Below are 24,902 nucleotides of genomic sequence, written 5' to 3' on the forward strand. Positions count from 1 at the left end.
TCCCCCTGCTTCCCCTGGCTCCTGGGCCTTCCTCTCCCAGGGAACATCTGGCACTTTGAGGGCAAGTGAAAAACTTCTGGAAAATCCCCTTGAGTCATGATAATCTTCAATTCAGGGTATGTTGGCTTATTGTAATAGACTGGATTGTAAACATCAGCTTTTAACAACCCGTTAAGTTTTCCTAGCTTTGGCTAGCAACCTTTGCCAGAGATAAAGGGAGAAAAGGGATGCACTGCGGTGCCTTCGTACAGGGCTAGACACCACAGGTCTGGGTTGTCCATGCAACCTTTCATTTGGGCAGAACTGATTTAAACCCAGCTCACTCCTTCAGTCACACACCGTTCTGCAATGTGTCAGCACAGCTGAGGCAGCAGGGTGGGAGGGGGAAAAGATGAAATGTGAGTGAGAACTGCTTTTGCTGGCATTGGCAATAACGGCAAAGGTCTGTGGAACTAAGGTCTCGGAGCCTCGAGGCACAGGCTCAACACAGAGCATATGAGTAACTTCCTTTGCTTCAGGGGAACCACTTGTGCTTATATTTAGCCACATGAACTGTGTTTCAAGAACTGAAAGCTTTGTTGCGGTGCATTATTTTATAAAAGAATGCAGTTTCACTCACGTATCTGTCGATAGCTAGAAGCTTAGTTCAGATGGAAACAGAAGGCTTTCTGTTTGCCTGAGCTCTTGAGTGCTGTGGGTGCCAATCTTGTGACAATTCAAGGAAAACTTGGGAAATAAAACTGTGCAGGAGGTTAGGAGGGGTGTGAAACTATAAGAACCAGTAAGGCTTCTATAAAGTTAACATTGGAAAAACTAATTACAATTTTATATGTTCCATTGGATGTAGTTATGTGTTCAGATACAAAATTTGCGCACACTGAATACTTTATCTAGAAAAAGGCGTGTGGGCAGTTGTGCTAAATGGGTCTTGACTGTAGCTGTACGATCAGGGTTTGAAGTCTGTGTGTACGTGTATTACTACTGCTTTTGTTGTTTGTTTTTTCTAGGTGTGTGTTCATGCTTATGAATGGACATGTACTAGTACATAGTCTAGTTTGTGGGTAAGATGTAACTTGTTTCAATCACAATAGAAAAATGTGCAATATTAATCTTGTCCTTGCTTTGCTTTTGTATTTTAAACATTGGACTCTATAATGATTGATAGGCTGAATGTTAGCCAGCAGCTTCACTTACGAGCTTTCTAGGGTAAATTAATTGTTTTAGAAAATGGGGTATTCTGCATACTTAAGGGGAGACAGATTTAATCCAAATTGCTCCACAAGAAACACGGTTAGTTTAAAGAAGCAATTTAATTTTTTTTTCTGATTATAATTATGATCTGTGCAGTGCTGTTTGTATTAGCATATGTATTTAGTGTGGATTTTATTTATATATGTTTGCTTTTATAAATATCAAATCCATGGCTGCATTAAAAAGTTGGTGCTTTTAATCGTTTAGCATAATGCTACATCTTTGGCAGATGGTTCTCATTTTGTAAAATGAAACATTTCTAGGAAGGTCATCTTTCACTTGCATATAACTTTATTAATGATCTTGAATCAAAGGTAAAATCTGGGAAATAATATTGGGACTGTAAATGTCTCTGTGTGATCAGATGTCCTTTGTCATTCTTTTGGGCTCAGTGTAAAAGAGGTTATTGTGAGTAACAGGGCAAATGGCTCTGGGTGGCCATGCTTGAGTAGGGGTGTTGGGCCATATGATCTCCTGAGGTCCCTGCCAACCTCAAGTATTCTGTGATTCTGTGATGTGCTGTTTTAAAAAATATCCATAGCACAAGACAACGGTTTCTGAACAAGTGCCATCTGTTTGTGCCTTCTCAATTTTCCTTGAAAAGTGGAAAAGATATTGATGACTGGATAGGCTTGAGAAAAAGGCACGATGTTTCAGAAATGAACCAACCTACAATGAGTAGGGTAATGCTGAGGAAAGAGAAATGTACTCTGCAGGTGAGCAAGCCTTGAAGCTATATGACCATTCTATTCTGGACCTCACCCTTATGACCATGGAGGTCTGCTGTATAACTCTACTCTCTGTCTTTTGCTCCAGAGGAGAGTTATATTTTGCTCGTACAGCTGTATAAGTTGATTTACTCTACCTTTATTCAGAGAAAAGTGAATTAAACCTGTAATGAATAAATCTGATTTTAAAATTACATTGTTGATCATCACTGCAGCAACATGCAAAATTCCTTCTGAGGTTCACCAGTCAAATGACTGAAGTACAATACAAAGTAAAATACATGCAGCTAGGCATTCCCGTTTTGCGAGCCAGAGCAATGCGATCTTTGTAAAGTATTTTAGTGAAATTGGGTCAGCCAAAGAGCTTTGAGTCGAGCAGGTCCACAAAGTCCTTAAGGCATCCAATGAAAAATAGTGGATTTAATGATATGTAGACTGATTGACTCCGCTGGGCTTTTTTGTAAAGTAGCATTCATTCAAACGGATGGGGATCATTGAAGAATTATAGTCGATGTGCTACATTAATTTTGGTTCAAAATGGAATATTGTCCAACCTTAAAAACAAAATATCACTGAATTAAAGCTTCAGGGAAACACATTAAACTCTTAGAATAGTGGTAATAGTCCAAATACCATTTTGAATCTAAATTCTGGATGAAGAATTTTAAAACAACATTTATCATTTCCCAGGGAGTAGGAGCTAGGACTTTTAAATGTGTTTTGCTTATCTAAGTTCTTAAAACATAGTATATTCTCTTTTCTTTTTGGCTAAACATTTTTATGCAGCAGTTCTCCAAGCATGCATCTTTCTCTCCTTAGGTGTAACCTGTACTTTCACACATTTATGTCATTGTGGGTACACTAATATTTGTCATTTATCCTGTCTGCAAGTATTTGCAAAGTGTTGCCTGTAGTCTCAAACCTGCTGAAGTGTGTAGGGTTCTTGATCTCAGCAAGTTTGGATGAGGCCAGTAATTGTATTAAAAATAGATACTTGCATAAGGTGTGCCTGCACTGTCAGTTATAGAATCATAGAATCATAGAATAGTTAGGGTTGGAAAAGACCTCAAGATCATCTAATTCCAACCCCCTGCCATGGGCAGGGACACCTCACACTAAACCATGTCACCCAAGGCTTCGTCCAACCTGGCCTTGAACACTGCCAGAGATGGAGCACTCACAACCTCCCTGGGCAACCCATTCCAGTGCCTCACCACCCTAACAGGAAAGAATTTCCTCCTTATATCCAATCTAAACTTCCCCTGTTTAAGTTTTAACCCATTACCCCTTGTCCTGTCACTACAGTCCCTAATGAAGAGTCCCTCCCCAGCATCCCTATAGCCCCCCTTCAGAAACTGGAAGGCTGCTATGAGGTCTCCATGCAGCCTTCTCTTCCAGGCTGAACAGCCCAAATCTGAGTCTGTAGTCCAGTACAGGCTTGGAATTATTTACACAGTAGCATGAACTTACACGTTCATTTAACCTGGTGTCTCTGAGGAAGAGAGCTGAAGTGCTGCATGTCCAGGCTCTCCTTTGTGAAGTTTGAACAGGCTTGGCACAGCAGTACCAACTGTGATACCTCCCAAGCAGTTAACCTAGACTTTCCACCCAGCTTTTCTCAAACTATTTCCCATCTAAGAGCCAAGACTGCCAAAAATATCTGATCCTTAAAATTTCGAGTGTTTAAGGACATGCTTGAGCCCAAGAAACATAGTCTTTAGTCTGTAGTTTTTAAGATTCTCCTAGTGTGGCTGGTGAGATGGTGAGCTTGAAAATCAGTCAGAAGTGTTGGCAAACAGTGGGTGTATTCCAGTGGATCTTACCCTTATATATTGCTACCTGAATTTCCATCCTTAGTTCAATGCTAACTATAATCCATGTAGCTAAGCATCTGATGCTTGTTAGTCATTTTACATCTTTCTGAAGCACTCAGTTTTATATCCATGTATATAAGCACATGTGAAAGGCCACATGGTAAGGGAGATAAATTGTGTTTGCATCACAGGAAGTGAGGGTATAAGCTGAATACCTCTAGTGCTCTTGACATTTCATTTGTATTTTTTATATAGTATAAAAAATATTGTATGTGTGAGGCTATCGCTAAATATGTTAGTGAAGAGGACACGTTTGGAGCAGATCAGATAGCCTTCATCTGAATTGCTTCCCACAATTGCCTCGTGTCTCTCAATGGACTACTGTATTTGCAGCATTAAATGGAACTGTTACGAAACACTTGGAGACAGACCTAGGTAGAGTATCTCCAGAGAAATGGGCAGAATGGCATGAGGTGCCAAGCTTCACTGGCGGTCCCTTTGTACCAGAAACCAGAGGGTTTTTTAATTCAACGTTGTGTTCCAAATACACAAGCCACTTGGGTTAGCTGGCTGAGCAAAGTCTTCTCCAGCGCATGGGAAAATATGGGAGATCAGACCTGTCCCTGGGTTCAGGACACCACGACAAGACCCTTTCTAATAAAATAGGAAAACTGTGGAATAGTCACTGAAAACTGCAGTGCTTTTGGACTGATTCATGAAAACCTAAAGCTGGAATCTTACCTTTTTCCTTGAAATCAATGTTTATTAAATTGGTAGTTACTTTAGAAGTGGAGAAATATGCAAGGGACTGACACTCTCCTTCCAACCACTTTAACCTTTGCCAACTGGTGTGTGGGAACTGGTCAATATTCATTCCAGAGCAGAGCAACAGGAAAGCCACAAAATACTTTTAAGCAACTCTGCTGTCACTTTTCTCATACTGAAGCCTCTTTAGGAAAGTGAGCAATTGTCCGGTACCTTTTGCTGTCCTTCACTCAGCAAAATATTAGTGCATCATCAAAAGAAATGTGCACCAAATGTGTGTAAAAACTGACACCTGTGGTTGGTTAATGCTCTGGGAAACAGCATTAGTGCTCATCAGTGAATCTCTGAGACATGAAGATTGATTTATATGCTGGACATCTTATTCTGCAGCCCAAAACTAGGAGAATATTATTCAAGAATGTTCCAAGGTAACCAGCTTAGTTGATTGTTGTATGCATTTTGCGTCGTACGTGAAGTGTCAGTGTTTAGAGTCAGTGTTGATCCGTGTTAAAGCTGAAGCTGAGTTTCTTACTTTCAGTGAGGCCTGGGTTACCAAAGATCACACTTTTCCCCCCAGAAGAATAATCTCTAGAGTTGTGCTCAAGTTTTGAATGCATTTTGTTACAGGCATTTCATTGTGTTACACAGATCAGGTTGTATTTCCCCCCTTCTTCCCTTTCTCTCAGTTTTTGTTTGTTTGGCTTTTCTTTTAATTCCAACTGCAAATTGGAACTTTGATCTGAAATTTCCTAATGCAGTATTTTTTGTATCCCATGTAGCATGAGAATCCCGGGAGTTTAGTCCAGCAGGTTGCTATTTTTCCCATTTTTTTTTCTTTCTGTCACACTGACAAATTCTAGGAAAGTTTAGCTTCAATCTTGAGTCCTGAACCTGTCAACAGAGAAGATTTGTGAAAGCAAGAGTACATCCTGCTGTGAGCATTTTATTAGTAGCTGTAGCATAGAAAGAAATCTGGAAGTTATAAAGGTTTGTATGTTGTGGTCTCTTTTTGTCATGAAATGTAGCAGTTATCATTAATGATGAAATGGGAATAAGTAAGTGTATGCCGTAAGTTTAAGCTTTGTTAAGTTTTTACAACAAATAGCATGAAGCCAGGCAGCTATTTATTCCTAATCCAGGGAAACTCTATTTCATGAAAAGCGTTCATGGAAAAGTCGGTGCACTTCAATCTTAGCCATGACATAAAACCCTGCTTGGTTTGTTGATGTCAGTGTTTCTGTGGTGGTGGTTCGTGGGGTTTTTTGTTGTTATTTTTTTCCTTGCGCAGGGCAGAGTTTCTGAGCAGAGAGCCTGCAATTTCCAATCTACATTTTGGTGCCATTCAGTTGAAATCTGAACTTCTATTTTCATTATGGTTTAAAGTCTTCTAGCTTGTGAATATTACTGCCTTGGTAAGGAAAGAGGGAAAGCAGAGGAAATGAGGTTTTTTGCTGACTGTTAAATTTAAAACATGAGCTTTTGATGAAATGGTGAAGCAAACACCTTTGCAGAGGAGCTGAAAATCAAAATGCCTTGATAAAATGTGCATGGGGATACCGTGCTGGTATCTCCATATTGCTACTGACCTGATTACTTCTTTGTGACTGGAGATGCCACTGGAGGCATTTTCAGCTTAGAGCAGAAAGTATCAGTTTCTTGAACTGAGAAAGATGTAAATATATGAACTTTGTGCTTCAGTATTCTTTTGGGGTTGGGTTGCCTAGGGGCTGGTCTCTATGACCATAGTACTTCCTTTGACTCTGGGACTGTCACTTAGACTCTGTTCATACATCAAAAAAGTGTGATCAGGATGACTGCTCTGGTAGTGTAACAGTTCAGAATAAATGTTAACATCATGGCCTGTGTACATCAGTGCAACCTAGGGCTCTGTACAGTCCTCTATGTAGTAGAAATTGCTGATAGTTAAAGATAGTAAGTGATCAGAAGTTACCTAACAGAAATGCTGCTGCTTTTCAATTAGTGAAACCTTCCTCAAAAGTGATAGAGAGAGAGGAATTGCCTTCTGTTGGCAGTGGAGGATATAAACACGGGACAAAGATTTAACCTTACAGTAAAAACTTTTTTAAAGTAAAAAAGGCATTGAAATAGCTATCAAATACGTTAATGAAGTTCAGTCTTTAGTAAGCGGAGAATTGTTTTGTATCTGTGATTGTTTGGCAGTCTGATTGTCTGGTATGCCCTGTAGCAAGGGACTGGGCTAGAACCCAGAAGTTACTTAAAAGAAAATGAAGCTTTTGTAAATTCCTGTAAAGGCCCCTGCTATTCCAGGTTTTACTGCTGCTTTTATTACTGGGGTATTTCGGGGTTTTTTTGTTTATTTGTTTTTTTCTTAAGACTTCTCTAGTTCATTCCTGTAACTTGTCAGGAATACAATGTAGTTTGTGTGTCTCTTAAAACTAGTTGAGAAGAGCTGTCTAAAAAAGCCATCAGTGTCAAAACCCATACAATTAGTGTTATGTCAGCCCATTTCCAAGCCTTGTCAATACAATTTCTGCCCTTTTGCTGACAGCATTTATGCTTTAAGACAACAGCATAATGACTAGCTACTGTGCGGTAATAACAAGAAGTCTCCAGAGAAGAAGTTTCTCTGTTTTATTAAACAGTGATATTCACAACTAGGATGCAGAGGGTTCTTGTCTTTTCATCCATCCATCTATTTATTTAAATGATGGCAGGTGTAATATAGATTTTTTATGAAATTATTTTAAACGCAGATCTGTATTGTACAAGCACTTAAGAAAATGTATTCTCTGCCAGGGTATCTTCAGGAATTGGAGGTTCAAATGCAGATGTGTCATAACAATATCGTAGGTCTTACATTTTCATTTGAAGCATGCATTTATGTTAGGAGATAACATAAAAAAATAACAAAATGACAAGACCTTATTTTCTGCATTTCATTTCACAGATAATCTAAGAGAATAATGTAAGCCAAAATGTTCTGTCAATTAATGACAGAACTTTAAATAAATAAATAAGCAAGCTCACAATTACACTAAGATCTCACTTCCTGGATTGAAAAATTGAATTGCAGGCTCGTAGCTCCCTGGAGTGTTTGGAAAGAGAATAGCAGCTCTTAATAACAGAACACTTTCCTGTGAGAGGTGGATGTATGTGTCATTACTATTTCTCTGGCAACTTTTCAACCACCAGCAGCAAAAGTTTTTACTGATTGCTTCCTACAGTAAGTCAGTGATGATACTGCTGTCTCTTTCTTTAATGAACTGCAGGAATTGGAGAAAATGAGGGAAGACGGAGATATTATATATATGGATAAAATACAATTCAGGCTGAGCTATTTGCTATGTCACTACCTGAGGTCTAGCAGGCTAATTTTAATACATCTGCACTAAATATAGAAAATAGGTTTTCCAGTTGAACAGTGGAGAATCCTAAGTAAAATCAATCAAGATGCAATAGAGTTGCCTACTTGCTAGAAAGTGAGAATGTGCTACGGGCACCTTTTCTCTAAAAATCAGACCCCTCTTGCCATGACCCATGTAGAGGGGCTGCTGTTGTTGATCAAGAAGATATTGTGCAATTATCCCAAACCGATACTGTTACTATTGGGTCTGGGGTTATCATTTTGTCAATTGTTGCAATCCAGTGAATGGTGAGGGGAGAAAAAAAGCTATCTATGAGAAATACTAGTACATACTTCGCTTGAGTGTATTTGCCCTATGAAGATGGCTCAAGCGTAGGAAGCAGATGGTAGTATTTGTGGTCATTAGCATTAGGATGGCACTGAGCTGTCAGAAAGTGATCCCTGATGTCTGACTCAGTCTATTTATAATTGACAGGAAGACTCGTTTTCATTTTGATGGTGCAGAATCAAGTGCAGCTGGAAGGAAGGAAATGGGGAAACTTGAGACAAAGTAGTAATGGGACCATAGGAGTTTGTGCATATACAAACCTTTGTTATAAATCAACAGTTAATTGTTTTTCATTCATTTTCATGAGTTGGGATTGTGAAAATTTAGTACTTTATATTTATTAAGGAAGCAGCATAGGGATGTAAATTTGTATCTTAATATAGGAAGTGCATTTCGATGCTGATAATCTCTTTGACTAAGATAATGAATTTAAACTTACTTGTCTTTAAGGATGCTTTCATCTTATCAAGTATGCATAAAAATTCTGCAGATAAGTGTCTTGTGATATATTTTTATTTTTTTGTGAAACAAATATATTTAGTTGTCAGTGCCTTGTTCTCCAAATTACTGCTATAATGTTTACCTTGCATATGAGCTCAGTGCTGTTGGAGTAAATATATGTGAAAGCTAATTAAAGTATAACGAGTTTAGAGCACTTGTAAATCTCAAAATCATAAAATCCTCTATTAGTAATGTAGTGACATACAACTAGTGTGTCATTTTTAGCACAGAACAGCAATACATACATTGATGGTCTTCTCATTATCACAGTCTCTGCATATACATAACACTTAAACACATTCTAGAAGGCACATAGAGAGTGTGCACAGACAGTGAATAGAAAAACAGTTCTTTACTTTTAAAATAAGAAATAAAACAGCGGACTGAGTTCAGCTTCTTGTCTTGGCATCTCTTGTAATATAATGCAGAATAATTCTACTTGCCAGAAATACAAGCAACATGAATGGACCTTGAATGCGTTGAGTTGTAGGAGTTCATTGAAACGAGTTGAAAATAAAAGAAAGTAAAAGAAAAATTGAAAATAAAATTAAATTACTAAAAGAGTGGTAGATAAGGGTGACCCAGTGGTTGCAGAGCCTGTGTATGACAGAGCTTGGAGTTTAATAAAGATGGTATTCCAACACTTATACTTAATTTTGCCTTGCTTCTTGATAATCTCATCCATTTTCTGAAAACCTGTATAACGCAAGAAAGGAGAGGACCATTTAAAATGTAAAATGAATCTTTGATTATTTGAATCTCTTATTTGGGTGTTTAGCAGTGCTAGGTTAGCTCCTAGTCCTATCCAGTTCCTGGTGGAGGAATACATTATAGTAATGTAATAGTATAGTAATGTAATGTATAGTAATGCGTGTTATACATTACTATTCCAATTTACCTTTAAAAAAATAATAAAAATGGTACCTAGGATTGTACAAGATGCTTCCAGAGCAGTCTCAATAGAGATGCTTCCTGGTTCCTGATGTTGAAACTGCTGAAACTTTGTCTATCTCCAAAGATTGAGCTACTATTTTTAAAAATTAATTTATCTTATTCTTAGTGTTCATTTTGCTTTAGGTAGATTCACACTGAATAAAGTGTTATTTAGTAACAGAAATGTGATTTGCATTATGTCATGCAAAAATGAAAAAAAAATCATTGTAAAAAATATTTCCAATTAAACTTCTATATTTAATTTGGGAAAGGCTGCGTAGTTTATGCTTGGGGTCTCAATTTGAACCTGTTATTAATCCTGTTTCTTTTATTGTTTGTGTAATTGTTAGACACTAAAATCAATGTCTTGACGTTACGAATTTGTGGATTGATGTTTCTTTTATGTTTACAGCCATGGGCTTTATGATCCTGCGGATTACTTGAGCTGAGAATTATGGAAAGCCTCTTATATGGACATTCTAGTCTTTCCTTTTGCTTCTGTATAAACAGACTGAGTCACTTCCAGGTAGTCCTGATGGTTCTGTCTGAACAATTTAAAGAAAAGAAATGATTGAAAATACAGTTGTGTGTGCTTAAGAAAATTAAGAATCTGTCAAGGTTAGTTTTGTATTCCTGAAATAATTATCTTTACTTTTGACATGTAGCCATTATGTTCCATTACTAGTATCAATATATAGTGTTTATATACATTTTATATATATTTCATAAAAATATATATAAATTATAATAAAATAATATCAATATGTATTAAGAAAATTAAGAAAATATGTATTTTCTTAAATTGCTAACTAACATCTTTTTTAGGATCTTATTTTAGTCTTGATACATAAGTAACTATGTACACACACACTTTCAAACTTCCCATGTTTCAAGTGAAGATTTTTAGCTGTCACCCACTGTAGGCAAGCTGAAACAAACCCTCAAGCTTTGCAGTTTTTAGCAGGGGCACTCTTTGTGAGATCATTTCTCTGACGCTTGTAAACTCAGGATTAGTTGTTGAAGCAAAATACAAAGAGATCACTAGAAATACAGACATACGGAACATGATAAGTCATATCCAGACAAAGATGAATTGGAGTGGTATAAAAATGAAGCATTATGTCTTTTGAGCTGCCTTGTAAACACCCTAAATTCCATCCAGAGGTAAATAAATTCTATTAAATATTTATTAATCTAATTTGTGCTGCAATACAGTACTCCATTTCCTTGTCTTACATTTCAACTCTGCACTCATACAGAGCAAAATTATATCTAGTTATTCTCATGCGATTAAGCCATAATTTGAAAAAGGAGTATCTAATCACATAAATAAGGAGGGGCGACAGAATCAGGATCTGAAGAATTTTCAGAAACACCTGCAGTTTCTTATAAAAACTTTATATGTAATGGAAAGTAGTTCATTTCTACAAGAGATGGTTTAAGTTTAGTGACGCTGGTATTTAGAACAATGAAGCATCAAAATCTGGCCTTTTTACTGAAGTAAAAAAAATCAAACAAACAAACCATAAGAAAGTAAGACAGATTTTCAAAAACTTACCTAGAAGTGTGGGCTCTAAAATCAAAGTTGTAGGCACAGGTTTGACCTTGTGTGAACTGGGCATCAGTGAACTAGGAGGTAAGAGTTTTAGTAGAAACATTGTCCCATTCACTCTGGTAGATACTGTGCTGTACAGATTTTTCATTCTTGAGTCAAAAATGAAAATCTCACAAATCCAACTAAAATATTTTCTTTTTGACAAATTTAGGGTCTCTCTTTGATCCTGACATTTTTTAAATTTATGTTCAAAAATGCCTGATACAGGAAGCAAACTTTTTGTCTTATAGAATCATAGAATCAACGAGTTTGGAAAAGACCATCATCTACACTTTTTTGTCCTCCTTTTGGCTTAACCAGGTCTATCTTACTAATGTGTTACGAAATCCTTTCTCATTTTCCTTACTAGCGGGTTAATACAGGTTGTTGACTGAGCCTTTTTTTTTGTTTGTTTGTTTAATATTTGTGTCCTGGTTTGAGCAGCAGCAGTCAGTTTTCTCCTTCTTAGGAGCTAGTACAGTGCTGTGTTTTGATCTTTTGGCCTGGGAACAGTGCTGATAACGCCGATGTTTTCAGTTGCTGCTCGAATGTTTGGTTTGGCCAAGGACTTTCTGAGCCTCATGCTCTGCCAGGGAGGAGGGGAGGCTGGGAGGAAGCAGAGACAGGACACCTGACCCAAACTAGCCAAAGAGGTATTCCATACCACAGCACGTCATGCCCAGGATGTAACTTGGAGTGACCCGGAAGGGGTAGAGGGACTGCAGGGTTGGACAAGGTATTGGTCGGTACTCGGCTGGGGGAAGTGGGGCGAGTTATCTGTTGGCTGGTGCTGAGGTGTTGTATTCTCTTCCCTTGTTATTTCCTTTATCATTATTATTATTGGTGGCAGCAGTAGTGATTTGTGTTATACCTTAGTTACTAAACTGTTCTTATCTCAACCCGTGGGAGTTGCATTCTTTTCGATTCTCCTCTCCGTCCCTCCAGGAGCAAGGGGAGGGCAAGAAGTGGGGGGAGTGAGTGGACGAGGTTTGTGGTTGGGTTTAAACCACGAGTATTTGTATCTACTTAATTTCTGTGTTTTCAATCTAAAATTCAGGGTGGTTTTCAATATGAGCATGGGAATCTTGTGAGCAAAATCACAAGAGAAGCAATTAACTTTAAACAGACCAGTGTAACAGGTCTGGAGTATATTCTAGTTAAGTATTGTTTCTGCTTACCATCACTTTGTAAGGACCAGTTCCTTCTGGAAGTATCATATTCTGTCAAACACATGTGTTTCACTGATACTGTTGCTATTGAAATTCATTCTGTAATTCTCTAACAACTGTGCTACACAGCAGGTAAAATTTAGCAATTACCCAGTTCCATAAAGTTCGAGCATGCTTTCAGAAAATTCTGGAGCTAAACTCTACAGTGTTCCTTCCCCAGTCCGCTCTAACCTAGGGTCTGGACAAGCAGCTTTATAAAAAAAGGAATTAATTTCATTTTCGCTTTAGTACAGCTCTCTGGTTCATATCACATCTGCTACAATTTCTGTAATGATCAGCTTAAAAGTAACACACCTAAAAATAAATAATACCATGCTGCTGAGCCGTGTCAATGGCTTGCTAGTTAAGTGTGTGCCAGTTCTTCTATTTGCCATTGTTGGAGTGACTCTCAAATGTACTAGGAGTTACACCTAGGCACTAATGCTGCGGGTGGTGGCACAATTTTACTTGATTTCTCTGTATAAAACCAGGAGAAATTTTTAATGGTGTTTGTGCAGGAAGCAGTCTCCTCGTAGTGGTGGTTGTACCCCTAGGGCAGTCGGTGAGGCTAGCAGGCTCTGGTGCCTGGTGTGCAGGCGCATGGAGGGAGGAGGACAGTAGATGTAGGTTCCCACCACCACTGATGCTGTGTCCCTGCCTGGGACACGCTGTCTCATGCGATGACTGTGTGGTCAGCTGAGGAGCTCCCTTGGAGTGAGGTGGTGTGTGGATTAAACTGTGTAGCACAATCTCTTCTCCGGCCTGCGGTTTCTGACACTGAAACTCCCTGGCTTGAGAAAGGAAACTCGGCTTGTGCTCTGCCATGAACTGCAGGTACAAGCTGAGCTCCAGAGCTGTTCCTTGTTGATGGGTTCCTTTCAGTGATGTTCAAATAGCTTTTCAGGGTGCTTTGTTTAAACCATGGTTGTTTTGCCTTGGTCAACATTAGTTCTTTGAGTGGATGTGTCAAGTGATGTGCAACTTGGAAAGTGATGTCTATTGGATATAGTTCTTCTGTGATGACCCTGTAAATGAGTCACAGTGTGCAGTGAGGAGTTCTTCATTTAAAATTCTGCTGCTGAACCAAAGGAAGGGTTGGAGTAATTCCTTGTGTAATGTGGAGGTTGTTCTCTCTGTTAAACCATCCCTGACTGAAGAAACATTCGTGTAAATGCTGGCAAAAACATTTTTATTCTTATGGGATGGGTCAGCCTGTGTTAGATGGTGGATATTGTTTTGAATACATTGCAGGGTGTTCAATCCACACAGTGTTGTTTCCAGCCATGCTGTTTCGTGCTACCTTTCCATTAAGTGATAGTGATTTTTCTAAATTATTGACTTTTTGGTTTATGAAGGCGAGTTTATTTCTTAATTCTGCAGGGGCTATAAAAGGGCATTAAGTGGGCAAGTCCTTTAATTTAAAATATACAATTGCATTGCTGCTCTTGTTTTCTGATGAATCAAACATTGGGTATATTGATACTAGTAATGGAACATAATGGCTACATGTCAAAAGTAAAGATAATTATTTCAGGAATACAAAACTAACCTTGACAGATAATTGCTTGTTGAAATCTGATGCGCTGCAACAAATGGGGGGTTATTAACATCAGACTCCCATGTTCATCTATTATTTCATTAAATCCTGTATGTTACAATGATAGGGCTATCATTGCATTAAAAGCATACCCCTTTTCTGGGAGATGCATGTCGATTCTTGATTAAGGATTTTTGATTGCATGAGAGCTGTTCTGTCCTTAATAAATCATTGTGTTGTCTTTCAAAATGCTGGAAAGCTCCGAGTAAATTTTGTCAGATGTGGTTATATGGGTGTATATTACTTGTTGAATGAAAACCAACCCTTGTTCCATTTCTGTGTTTCTGACTTTTTTTAATCTTATGTTCTCTTAAACTCACAAAGCAGTACTTGTGTTTTTTAAATGCATGTTCATCCAGCAGGCATTGAGAGATGTGTAAAGATTTTTTCATCTACTGGCAAAAAGTGTAACTTTTGGCATGAACTGGCGAAAAGAAGGTGGAAGGTAGCAAGCATGCCTGCTAGGGAGAGTCTTCAGATTACATGAGTAATGAAACCCAAAAGAGCTTTGAAGAGGTATGTCAGATTTCAGTCAGTTGAAGTCTTTAAATCAAGAGCAAGCCTTTTGTTCAAATACATGGTGTACCGTAAATCAAGCAGCAGTCATTTAAGCTTTGGATTTTTTGCTGTGAACTACATAAGACATCTGTTTATTTAGCTTGAGGAAGATGATTTGGCTGAGAACCTTGAATATGAGCAGTGCAGTGCTTTCACAGTTTCTGTGATTTTTGCTCTTAGGTTTTCAATTCCAGGTTCAAGAGTGAGCTAGCTGCTGCATTTTACTGACCAGCAGTTCACTTAATGCTACAACCTGCACTGGCTTCTCTTCAGAAGAAAAAGTCACAGATGGATCTTTTGTCTTGTGGACCAGGGTGTTGGAATGCTTACCAGTGACATTGCTGTGTGCTGCTTGTCCTCTCTTCTCACTCTCTCTAATGTGCTTTGAGACTCTGCAAGTGATACACATAGACCTGAAATGGTTTTCTAAGGACTTCCCTGAGCATATAATTTCCTAGAGCAAATCTGTCTGGGATAATTCGCTCCAAAACAGGTTTTCAGAAGTCTGCAATTGTACTTTGAAAGATGGTTACAAACATTGACTGGGAGAATATCTTACAATGATGTCTTCCTTTACACTAATAAAAAATTCGATGTCACTTCATTTTGTGGCTAAAAAGCTGAACTACATTTTCCATCATTGTCGTTGATGGTAAGAGTATAATGTTACTATAGTCAGTTTAACAGTTTTCATCAAGAGTATTCCACCAATGCTGCTCAAGACTATGGTGCCAAGGATAAAAAGCACTAAAATCATGGAAGTAGTCTACAACAAATTTTATTAAAAAAACCTATTTCTGTCAAAAGTCATTATTTACCTAATCATCCATGACTGAAAAGAAGCACATGAAAATTTGCCTTATTTCAAAAGACAGCGAAGTCTTCAAAGAATATATAGTCTCATTTCTCCAGTCTCATCTGCTTTCTCTCACTGACCTGGAAAACTGCTGTCATAGCTGTATCTATTTCCTGTAAGAGCTATTAGTCAGTAGCATTATATCCGCCTAAATATGATCACTTTTCTGTATGTTACTGATGCGCTGTTATCACATAGTACTTTTCATCCATCAGAGGTTGCTGAGTTCTCTGTGCTGATTGTAGAACAAAGCGCTGAAGTGTCCTCTTGAAGAAAGTTTAGAGATCCCAAAATATTTTAGTAACTCTCTCTTTCTCTCATGTAGCTCATGAATGTTAGAGGACAACCTTCTTGTGGTGTATTTCAAGGTTGTAACATGAAATGCTTCTCTGCTTTTAACTCCTAAGCAAAAGAACTTCAGCCATCAATTTTGAGCATAACCAGCTCAATTCCTCTTGATTTAAATGGCAGATTCAATAAAAAACTCCATCTGGCTTCCATAGGAAGCTTGTACAAGTCCTTTTTATTTTTTTGTTCAGGACACAAGGAACTGTGGCCAGGATTAGAACCTCTTCCTCCTGCAGCATACTTGCCAGATGACAAGGTTATTGAATCTGGTTTTAACTTAACTATGGCTTAAAGGAATGAACACAGCTCAGGGAAGTGGGTGCTACTTTTCTACTTCAAAGGTCTCCTTCAAAATCAGCCTCCAAAGATTTACATGCAGAGTGTGGTTTTGACTTGGGCAGTCTGTTGCATACCTCTCATTTCTTTCAGTGCTTGAAATAGAGTTACAGAGTGATACAAATGACATTACAAAATCCCAGCAATTTCAAGATCAGCAGCATTGGGCGAACCTTGTTACAAAATCCCAGCAATTTCAAGATCCACAGCACTGGGTGAATCTTGTTACATGGCTAAATTCGGTTTATATTTTTTCTTTTGCCATCTAAGTTTCTACAATGTTGTAAAGTCTCTTCAAATGCTTGTTTTCTAAGTAAAACATGAAAGTGTTTCATACCCACTGGTGTCACTTAAAATTATCCTCAGGTGTTGTCCTCAATGAAATATGCACTGTGCTAAAACTATCACTTTTGATGGACAGAATTTAGTTTCATCAGCTTTCAGCTTTGAACTGGGGAGAAAAAGGTCATGCTTCTACTTTAAATTTCTTAAAGTGGCTTTTACTGATTTCTTAAAGTGGCTTTTCTATTTGTGAAGAACACTGCTTGTTAATCAGTGACAAAAATTCTAAGTTATTTTAGGAAGGAATCCTTCTCCTTTTTCAAAATGTAGATCATTGTTTTGCATTTCTGTTATCTACAGAGATATCAGATTTTAATATTGCAGGATTCCCCCCCCCCCTTTTTTTTCCCCAAGAACAGAGAAGACTGCTCCTGTGAACTGATGCCAAAGTATTTCAGAGTCTGCAGCATAAATACTAACCTTAATCTTTCAGATGCAGAGCAGTCAGGACGCTGACCTCTGCTGAGGTGTAGCTGCATGCAAAGTTTCAGACATTCAGGTGGCAATGCCTGTCATAATTATGCATGTACTTCATTACACATGACTGTGTACATAATAGCCTGCAGTGTGGGCCCAGATTGATAAAGCAACGCATATAAAAATTAACACACTTGTGTAAGATGAGGAAATAAATAATTCCAACTTAAAATATCCTGGGTTTCTCTTTTCCAATTTCACACTTTACCTATACATACTATTTATATATACTCTGCATTCTGTTTGCTCCTTTTACTGGAAGTGATTTCATGTTTCTGCAACTGTGCCAGTTCTTGCACTGCATGATCTGTTTGTGATGCTGAGCACACAGCATTGCTGGCATTAGAATTGTTCAGACCAGTCTTAGGAATAAGGAAATATTTCTCTGTCCTGTAACTAGCTTTGTATGAGCCTCATTTCTTTGCATCAGTGGGTTAAAAGTAATTTTTTAGTCTTGAGCAGTGAATTTTCAGTGCTGGATGTGTTGTGAGGAAGTTTTCATAATTCTAAAATCAGATTTTTGTGTAAAATAGTTCAAGGAAATTTGTTTGCTTGCACTGGGAGTGGGCTTGCTATTTGGGTACCGCTTTATTCCTCTTGTTGACAAAACAGTTTGTTGGAACTTCTAGCACTGAATATTTGCCAGGTTTGCCTTCACTTCAAAACAGACAGAGGGACTAGGAAACTATTTAGAATTTACTATGGATGCTCAGGAAACTTAACTCACAAAGAAAGATGGTGGTAGCACCAGAATTGGAAGTAATAGTTTTCTTCGAGACAGGGGTCATCAGGACTTAATGCTTTTCTAAAACTCCCCAAAAGATTATTGTTGGCTTTCCTTTGAATGAACTGATTTGGAGCAAATTCGCCTACTGTATTACTTTAGCACTTTATTAAAAGTGTATTTCAAAATATATGTAGAAAAAATAATGGGCCTCTGTAAATCTCATGGATGTAATTGCATCCAGGAATACTGATGTCATGAAACATTACAAGGTACAGTGGTTTCTGTGGTATTTCCAAATGAAATTAGAGGTCTCTTGTTTACAGTTTGTTTGTGGTCCTATCCATTCAGTAAACCAGTGTATGGATCCAATAATAATAAAGAATAAATACATGCTATAGCCTGATGCTGTTTTGAAGAAGTTTTGGTATTATATCCCTAATTTTACTGCTGTATTACCATCATTTCCAGTTGTATCTGGCTTGATTTATGATATTCTTGTATTAGTAGCATATGAAAATTGTTATTAATTAGTTCAGCAGATGCGTCTTTTATATGCCTTACTCCTTATGAAATCAGATTAAATGATTCAAAATTCTCTACTATGCAAGTATTCTTTTCTACCTGAGTGACTACTGACTGTTAGTGTAGGTGAAGCGCAAGAGGGACCGTCCCAGTATTTCAGTTCTCGTGAGTGCAACAAGTATCACTTTGTACCTTTCTTGCTTATCAAGCCTTCCACTGTGATCATATTTGCAAGCAGTAGAATTGGAAGGGAAGTACTGGGAAGCGGGAGAGAGGTGATTGAAAGTGACCTGGTAAGATGAGATCATCTGAAGAAACAGGCATCTAAATCATAGTTGAATCCTACTAGATGTAAATGTCAGAGGGTAGAGGGAATTGGAGGGAAACAATGGGTCAGTCACAGCCAATGTATTAAAAGTAAATGTATGTTTCCCGCCCCAGTTCAGGCAAGTCAGTTCTCTGCCTTCTCTATCATATTCAAAATACTTATAAGACTTTGATATAAATTTTATTCAAACATTTCCCATTTTCAGAACCAAAAGTATCATGCTGTTTAGAAAGGGAGGGAGCCACAAAAGGACTCTTACATAAAAGAGGTTTTATGTAATCCAACGAAATGTGTGCAAGGCATCACTATATTTCTGTGTTTTCTCTCAACAGAGAGTGCATTTAGGCTTTTAAAGTATGTGATTTCAACAAAAGGTTTTTCCTTCTTTGAATATGATCTGAGGTAATGGAATTACATCTGAGAGCTCCAAATATGAACTTAAGTACAATTTGGCAAGCAGAGCTTCATTGATGGGGCTTTGAGCAACATGGTCTAGTGGAGGGTGTTCCCTCCACTTCCCATGGCAGGGGGGGGTTGGAACTAGATGATCTTTAAGGTCCCTTCCAACCCAAACCATTCTGTGATTCTGTGATTAAGTGTTCTGCTTGAGTTGGGCCATGTTTACAGCAAAGCAGTTTAGTTTTCATATGATTTTGTAACTTGAACATAAACCATAGGCCAAATTTTTGGTGGCTGTGCTCATGACTTGAGCGCAGTACAACTGTGTTTATATACACCACATGAGGGTCTGCCTTCTTACACATCTTTTTTAATGCTTTTTTAATCCTTAGAGAATGAAGCCTTTGGTTATTTGGAAATGCATCTTTTAAGAAAATGCCAGAACAAAAATCTTTTAACTCTGAGCACCTCTCCTCTTGTGTGCCTTCCTTTGCAGCTGCCTTTGGTCTCTACTTCCCCAGGAAAGAGTACTTGGAAAATGTTTACATTGATGAGCCAGCAGGTACACCACTCCTGCGCATCCACACCTTGAGGGATTCACATGGAGAGGTGGCCCACTTTCATCTGTGCCAGAACCTCATCATTTCTCGAGCAAGATCGCATGAAAATAATTGGTTTCAAATCAGAGAAAAAACAGGACTTCTCTACCTCAGTAAAAGCCTGGATAGAGAAGACTTCAACATGCTGTGTAAGTATGAGAAGACTGTCTTTTCTTGTTAAAGTATTTCTTATTAAAACAAAGTACAGTTAGATCATGAGGTCTGTCCATTACCATATGAGCATCAAATTTGGTGAAAAACACATTTTCCCTTTTAAAATCAGAAAGCAGACCCAATGAAGCACTAAGCAAATGCAGGAAACCACATGCCAAAGCAATCACTGCCCTGGAACAGATCCAGCTGCTCACACTATGGACTCCGGTACGGTGGGAAATTTGCATTATTTGAAATACTTTTTCTGCATTTCACAGCTGTATAAGTCACAGCTGTACATTGAGACTTGCAGTTTGCTCATCTACTGGTGCAAATTAAGCCAATTCCACTGTGCTAATGCTGGGCATTTAGTGCCCAGACCAATGTAGTTAGATTAGTTAAAATCTCACCTAAAACATCCTTGGTTGGTAACATGGATTCACAAAGTACCTTTGCATGTTACGCCAAGCAGCAGCCCTTGGAAGAAATGGTTAAGTGTATCTCTCTCCCTTTCCTGAGATTTGGCATTGTTTGAGAAGCTTACCACTGAACTACAGAAATGAATTATCTTTTTTTCCCCATCTTCTTTTATACTTTAGCAGTAAATTGGTTTTGGTGATTTTGATCTATGAGGAAATTAGGTATCATTAGATAGTGGAGGAGGAAATGGGTGAGGAGTTAATGGCATACCACTGTGATCAGTTGCAGAAATTCTGCTGTGGGAGAGTCTGTAGTAGCTGTCTTGAGTTTGTAAGAGCCATATATCAACACTACCCTTTGACTTAGGTGCCTTGATGTTGAAATGTTCAACTTCAGACATTCACTGTTGTATTTTTTAAGGGCTGAGTGCTTGATATCTCACCCATTTTTGCTGTATTTTTGGTACTCAGTGTTCATGAATATCACTTAGCTATTTGTAACTGAATAAAGGGAGAACAGCTATCCAGAACTAGAGAGCCTTGTTTTGTCCATATGGGTCAAAGTGAGTTAGAGCATTTCTTCAAGTGAGTTAGATCTACAGAAACACTATCATTCCATCTGTAGTCAGACCAAGGTAGTAAAAATCAATAAAGCTTGAGATTTTATTTGTAGATTCCACAAGTTGATGTCTATGTTGTCTTTTGACCAACTCTTTATATTTCAAAATTGTAAAGCAATTTGTCCTCTAAATTTAAATAATTTGGCCCATATCCTCAACTGGTATAAACTATCAGACTTAAATGACAGTAGTTACAAATCTCTCCTGAATATCTATTCCATTTCATGCAGTTTTTTTTCCCTGCTGCCACCCCACTCTGTTGTCCTTCCAAAAACCAGTCCTATCAATAAGCTGTTTACTAGTAGTGACCTGGTTTATGTCAGTGTCTTAAAGACAGAATATATCATTCTGTGAGATTCTGATAATGTAAAAATGGTGCTAACACCTATAGTTTTTTGTCTTACTGGGGTGATTAAGATTAAAAGTCTTCCCACCAACAAATAACTCACTGAAGAATTGCTTCCGCATAATAGGACTATATGGTTGCTTGTGCAATAATGGACTAGAGTACAAAATGACCAAAAAAATCTTGGTTTGTCACCTGCAAAATATTTCTTTTGGCTGTTTGTTCTTTTATTTTTTCCTCTGAAGCTGTAGGAAACTGGATGCCATTATCAAAGGTTATGCTGTATGTCTTCCTTTCATCCCACCCCTTTCAAGAGAAGGAATGTGACTCGGCTACACGCACCACAGTTTTCCTCTCCTTGATGAATGCTACTGCACCAGCTTGCAGTTCCCTGACAGCAAGGCAGCTTTGCTTCACAGAAATGGATCTCTCCTTTCACATCAAGGAGAATAAACCACCTGGCACATTCCATCAGCTCCAGTTACCCTCAATTCATCATCTGTGTCAGAATCTTAGCATTTCCTACAAACTGCTGGCAGGTAAAACTAGAACTGAGCCACTCATGTACCAGCAATAGATGTAAACAGCTGCACTCTGTTAAGGTCTCTTTTGTAGTAGAACCTCTAGATTGATTCTGTAAAGGAAATTCTATAGCAAATGTGAACTCAAACTAAAGATTTTTGCCTTTGAGATATACAGGGATGGGAAGAAGGTCTGTCCCCTTCCCCAGGAAAAAGGTTGGGTTTAGAAGTTCGCACCAGCTAAAACCAGACTGGGAATATCCTAGGTTTTAAAATGTGCTGCTTCTAGATCATAGAATGGTTTGGGTTGGAAGAGACCTTAAAGATCATCTGGTTCCATCTCCCCTCCCATGGGCTGGGACATCTTCCACTAGGCCAGGTTGCTCAAAGGCCTATCCAGCCTGGTGTTAAACACTGCTAGGAATGAAGTATTCACAACTTCTCTGGGCAGCCTGTGCCAGTGCCTCACCACTCACAGTCAAGAGCTTCTTCCTGATATATAATCTAAATCTCCCCTCTTTTAGTTTAATGCCCTTGTAAAAAGTCTCTTTCCAGATTTCATGTAGGCCCCCTTTAGGCACTGGAACCTGCTCTAAGGTCTCCCCTGAACCTTCTCTTCTCCAGGCTGAACAAGCACAACTCTCTCAGCCTGTCTTCGTAAGAGAGGTGCCCCTCTTGTGTTGGGGGTCCCAGAGCTGAACACAGTATTCCAGGTGCGGTGTCTACCCTAATATAACTACACAACTTACTTGCAAGTCTGCATTTTACCATGCAGTCCAAAATGGATTTACTGGATTGCAAAAGAGTATTAAAGAAGAAAACCATCAGAGTCCTACACTGGGAAGTGATAGCACTTATTTATACTGAGGCTCTGTTTTTCAGCTGAAGGTATGCCCTTCCGATACAATGAGAACACCACCGGTGTGAGTGTGACACAGCGCCTAGATCGAGAAGAGAGAGAGAGGTACGAGCTGATAGCCAAATGTACCGTGAGAGAGGGCTTCAGGGAGATGCAGGTGGAGGTGCCCTTCCTGGTGAATGTGTTAGATGAAGATGACTCTCCGCCCTTCCTGCCCAATGGCACTGATACTGCAGATGCTGTCGTGGAGTTCAACAGGAAAGAGGTAATTTTCTTTTTTATCTAGTTCATAAAGTAGGACCACAGCAGTGGGAGGCATGCGCTGGGTAGTGGATCCTGGCAACAAGCACATCACCGCACCATGCTCTACAGCCCTGTGACTGTAAAATGCTGGGTTTGTAGGATTCCTCTCTCCTGAGTTGTACCTTACTCAGACCCCAAAGAAAGAAGAGAATTAACCAGTGTAAGGGCATGTCAACAGTTCCTGAGGCCAAGATGGACCATTGCTGAGATTGTGGCCAGGATAACTGTATCTTGCTATACTGAGGTCTGCTCTGTATTTCTTACCGGAGTTGCTTCCCCCAGGTAACTAAAACCGAGTGTTGTTAGGGCAACACTCAGAAGGACATGTATGTGTCCTTCCCATATATGCAGATCTATGTAAGATATCACAGCTTTACTCAGAACATTTATTAGAATGCTGTACCATTAACAGAAAGTTAAGCAGTTGCCTTCTGCAAACATTGTACCTGGCAGTGGTGTTTCCAGGGCTGGGCTGTTAACAGAGAGCTCCAGGATCTTACTTTAATGGTGCTTTTCCACTTCTCCTTTACCATCACCTATCTTAGTGTCTTTCAAGAGCCCTTTCAAGAGGTCTTAACCCCTGGGTGTCTTTGTGTGTGCCCCCTGAACATGTACACCCACGTACATGTACATGCACGCTTTAGTGAAAAGTATGCAGGGGAATTCTTTGGCTCTTCAGTTAGGAGCAAGAACACTTTATAAGTCAGTGGTATAGAGAAGGCCCTTTGGTGGCCTCAGTGATGTGTTTTTCTTGAGGGGACTTCTATTTAGTAACAAAATCTGGGTTTTTCTGTAGTCAGATTTCCCTTCAAAGTATGTCTTGCTCATATTTGTGTCTGGAAGGGGTAAAAATTATTTTGGGAGTTTGCTGCCACCTCCCGACTAGAATAAGTGTTGACAGCACACCTCTGAACACATCACATTTGCCTGGGTATAAAGTAATTCCTTTTTTACTTCTGAAAAATTAGAGGTGTAGGAGTTCTGTTTAGCTCTGGATGACAGAAATTGAAGATCTCCCAAAAGTGTTTTATAAAGTAAAATATTTTCTTTGAAATTACATGCCTTCAAGTGTTTAGAACACAGTGAATTTCACTGGCATTTTGCAGTGGGGAAAAAAAAAAGACATTATATTTGTAAACTTTCAAATTTTTCTAATACCTAAGTGAACTTGAAACAACAGAATGGCTAATAGAAATCTTACAGGCCTTGTGGCTTCAGTGTCTCAGTAGAGAACAGCAGTCTAGTAGACTAAGCAGAAGATGACAACCAAGGTCACTTTTGTCATTTGGGTAATGAGTTTGACCTGTCTGAATGTATTTCATGCCTATTAAGTATGCATATTATTTACCTATTTGGTTTTGGTTTTTTTTTTTTTTTAGTAGTAGTATAGAATAATGTTGATTTTTTTAAAAATTAAAACAATCAAGAGCTTTCAGGTGCACTCATTTCCTACCTCAAAAGTTTAGCACTGTATTTAGATATAGACTGATATGGTGATATGACAAGATGGTAAGTTCTTTTTAACTGCCATCTTCTTTTGATCTCCTAACTCAGATCCAAATAGGTGTGAAATAGTAATAATCTGAAGCTTAAAATGAATTTGAATGAAAGTAGGCTTGAGAGAAAGTTGTAAGGTTTTAGTTGGCCAATATTTCAATCTCTCAAACATATATCAGATGAAAAAAGCTTTGGGTAATTCAGCCATGTCATTTATTATTTCCTTCTAGGGAACTGTTCTTGCAACGCTAACTGTGTACGATGCAGACACAACACCTATTTATCCCCTCGAAAGCAGCAGAAAGAAATACACAGGAACCATTATTACTGACGATCCCTGGATGAGTGAAACATTTCGGGTAGAGCACATCTTTGATGAAATCCACTTCAGCCCAAATGGCAGCCAAGTGAGGGGAACTCGACATGAGTACAGTAAGGTCTCTTTCTTCAAATAAAGAAGTTGCTTGGTAGTAACTGACCAATAAGCTCTTGAAGTTTTCCAAGTATTCTGTAAATATTGAGCTAAAGACAGCTGAGAAATTTTCAATTAAGCAAACACTGAGTTTTAAAAATGTACTGAAAAAATCGAGTCAGTTCATCTCTGGAATAGGGAGCTTGTGGTGTGAT

General features: G+C 38.5%; 1 protein-coding gene across 2 annotated transcripts in view; it reads left to right on the forward strand.

The window, feature by feature from the left end:
• RET (ret proto-oncogene) overlaps window positions 1-24,902 on the forward strand; it is a 96,030-nt gene that overhangs the window by 27,398 nt on the left and 43,730 nt on the right. For both annotated transcript variants that reach the window (XM_065670745.1, XM_065670744.1), the window contains 4 exons: window positions 19,455-19,706; window positions 21,341-21,634; window positions 22,499-22,740; window positions 24,506-24,707. In XM_065670745.1, the coding sequence (XP_065526817.1) occupies window positions 19,455-19,706; window positions 21,341-21,634; window positions 22,499-22,740; window positions 24,506-24,707 (990 nt within the window). The remainder of the gene's footprint in view (window positions 1-19,454; window positions 19,707-21,340; window positions 21,635-22,498; window positions 22,741-24,505; window positions 24,708-24,902) is intronic.

The sequence above is a fragment of the Lathamus discolor genome, chromosome 3 (assembly GCF_037157495.1).
Source record: "Lathamus discolor isolate bLatDis1 chromosome 3, bLatDis1.hap1, whole genome shotgun sequence".
In the NCBI taxonomy this organism is placed as follows: domain Eukaryota; kingdom Metazoa; phylum Chordata; class Aves; order Psittaciformes; family Psittacidae; genus Lathamus; species Lathamus discolor.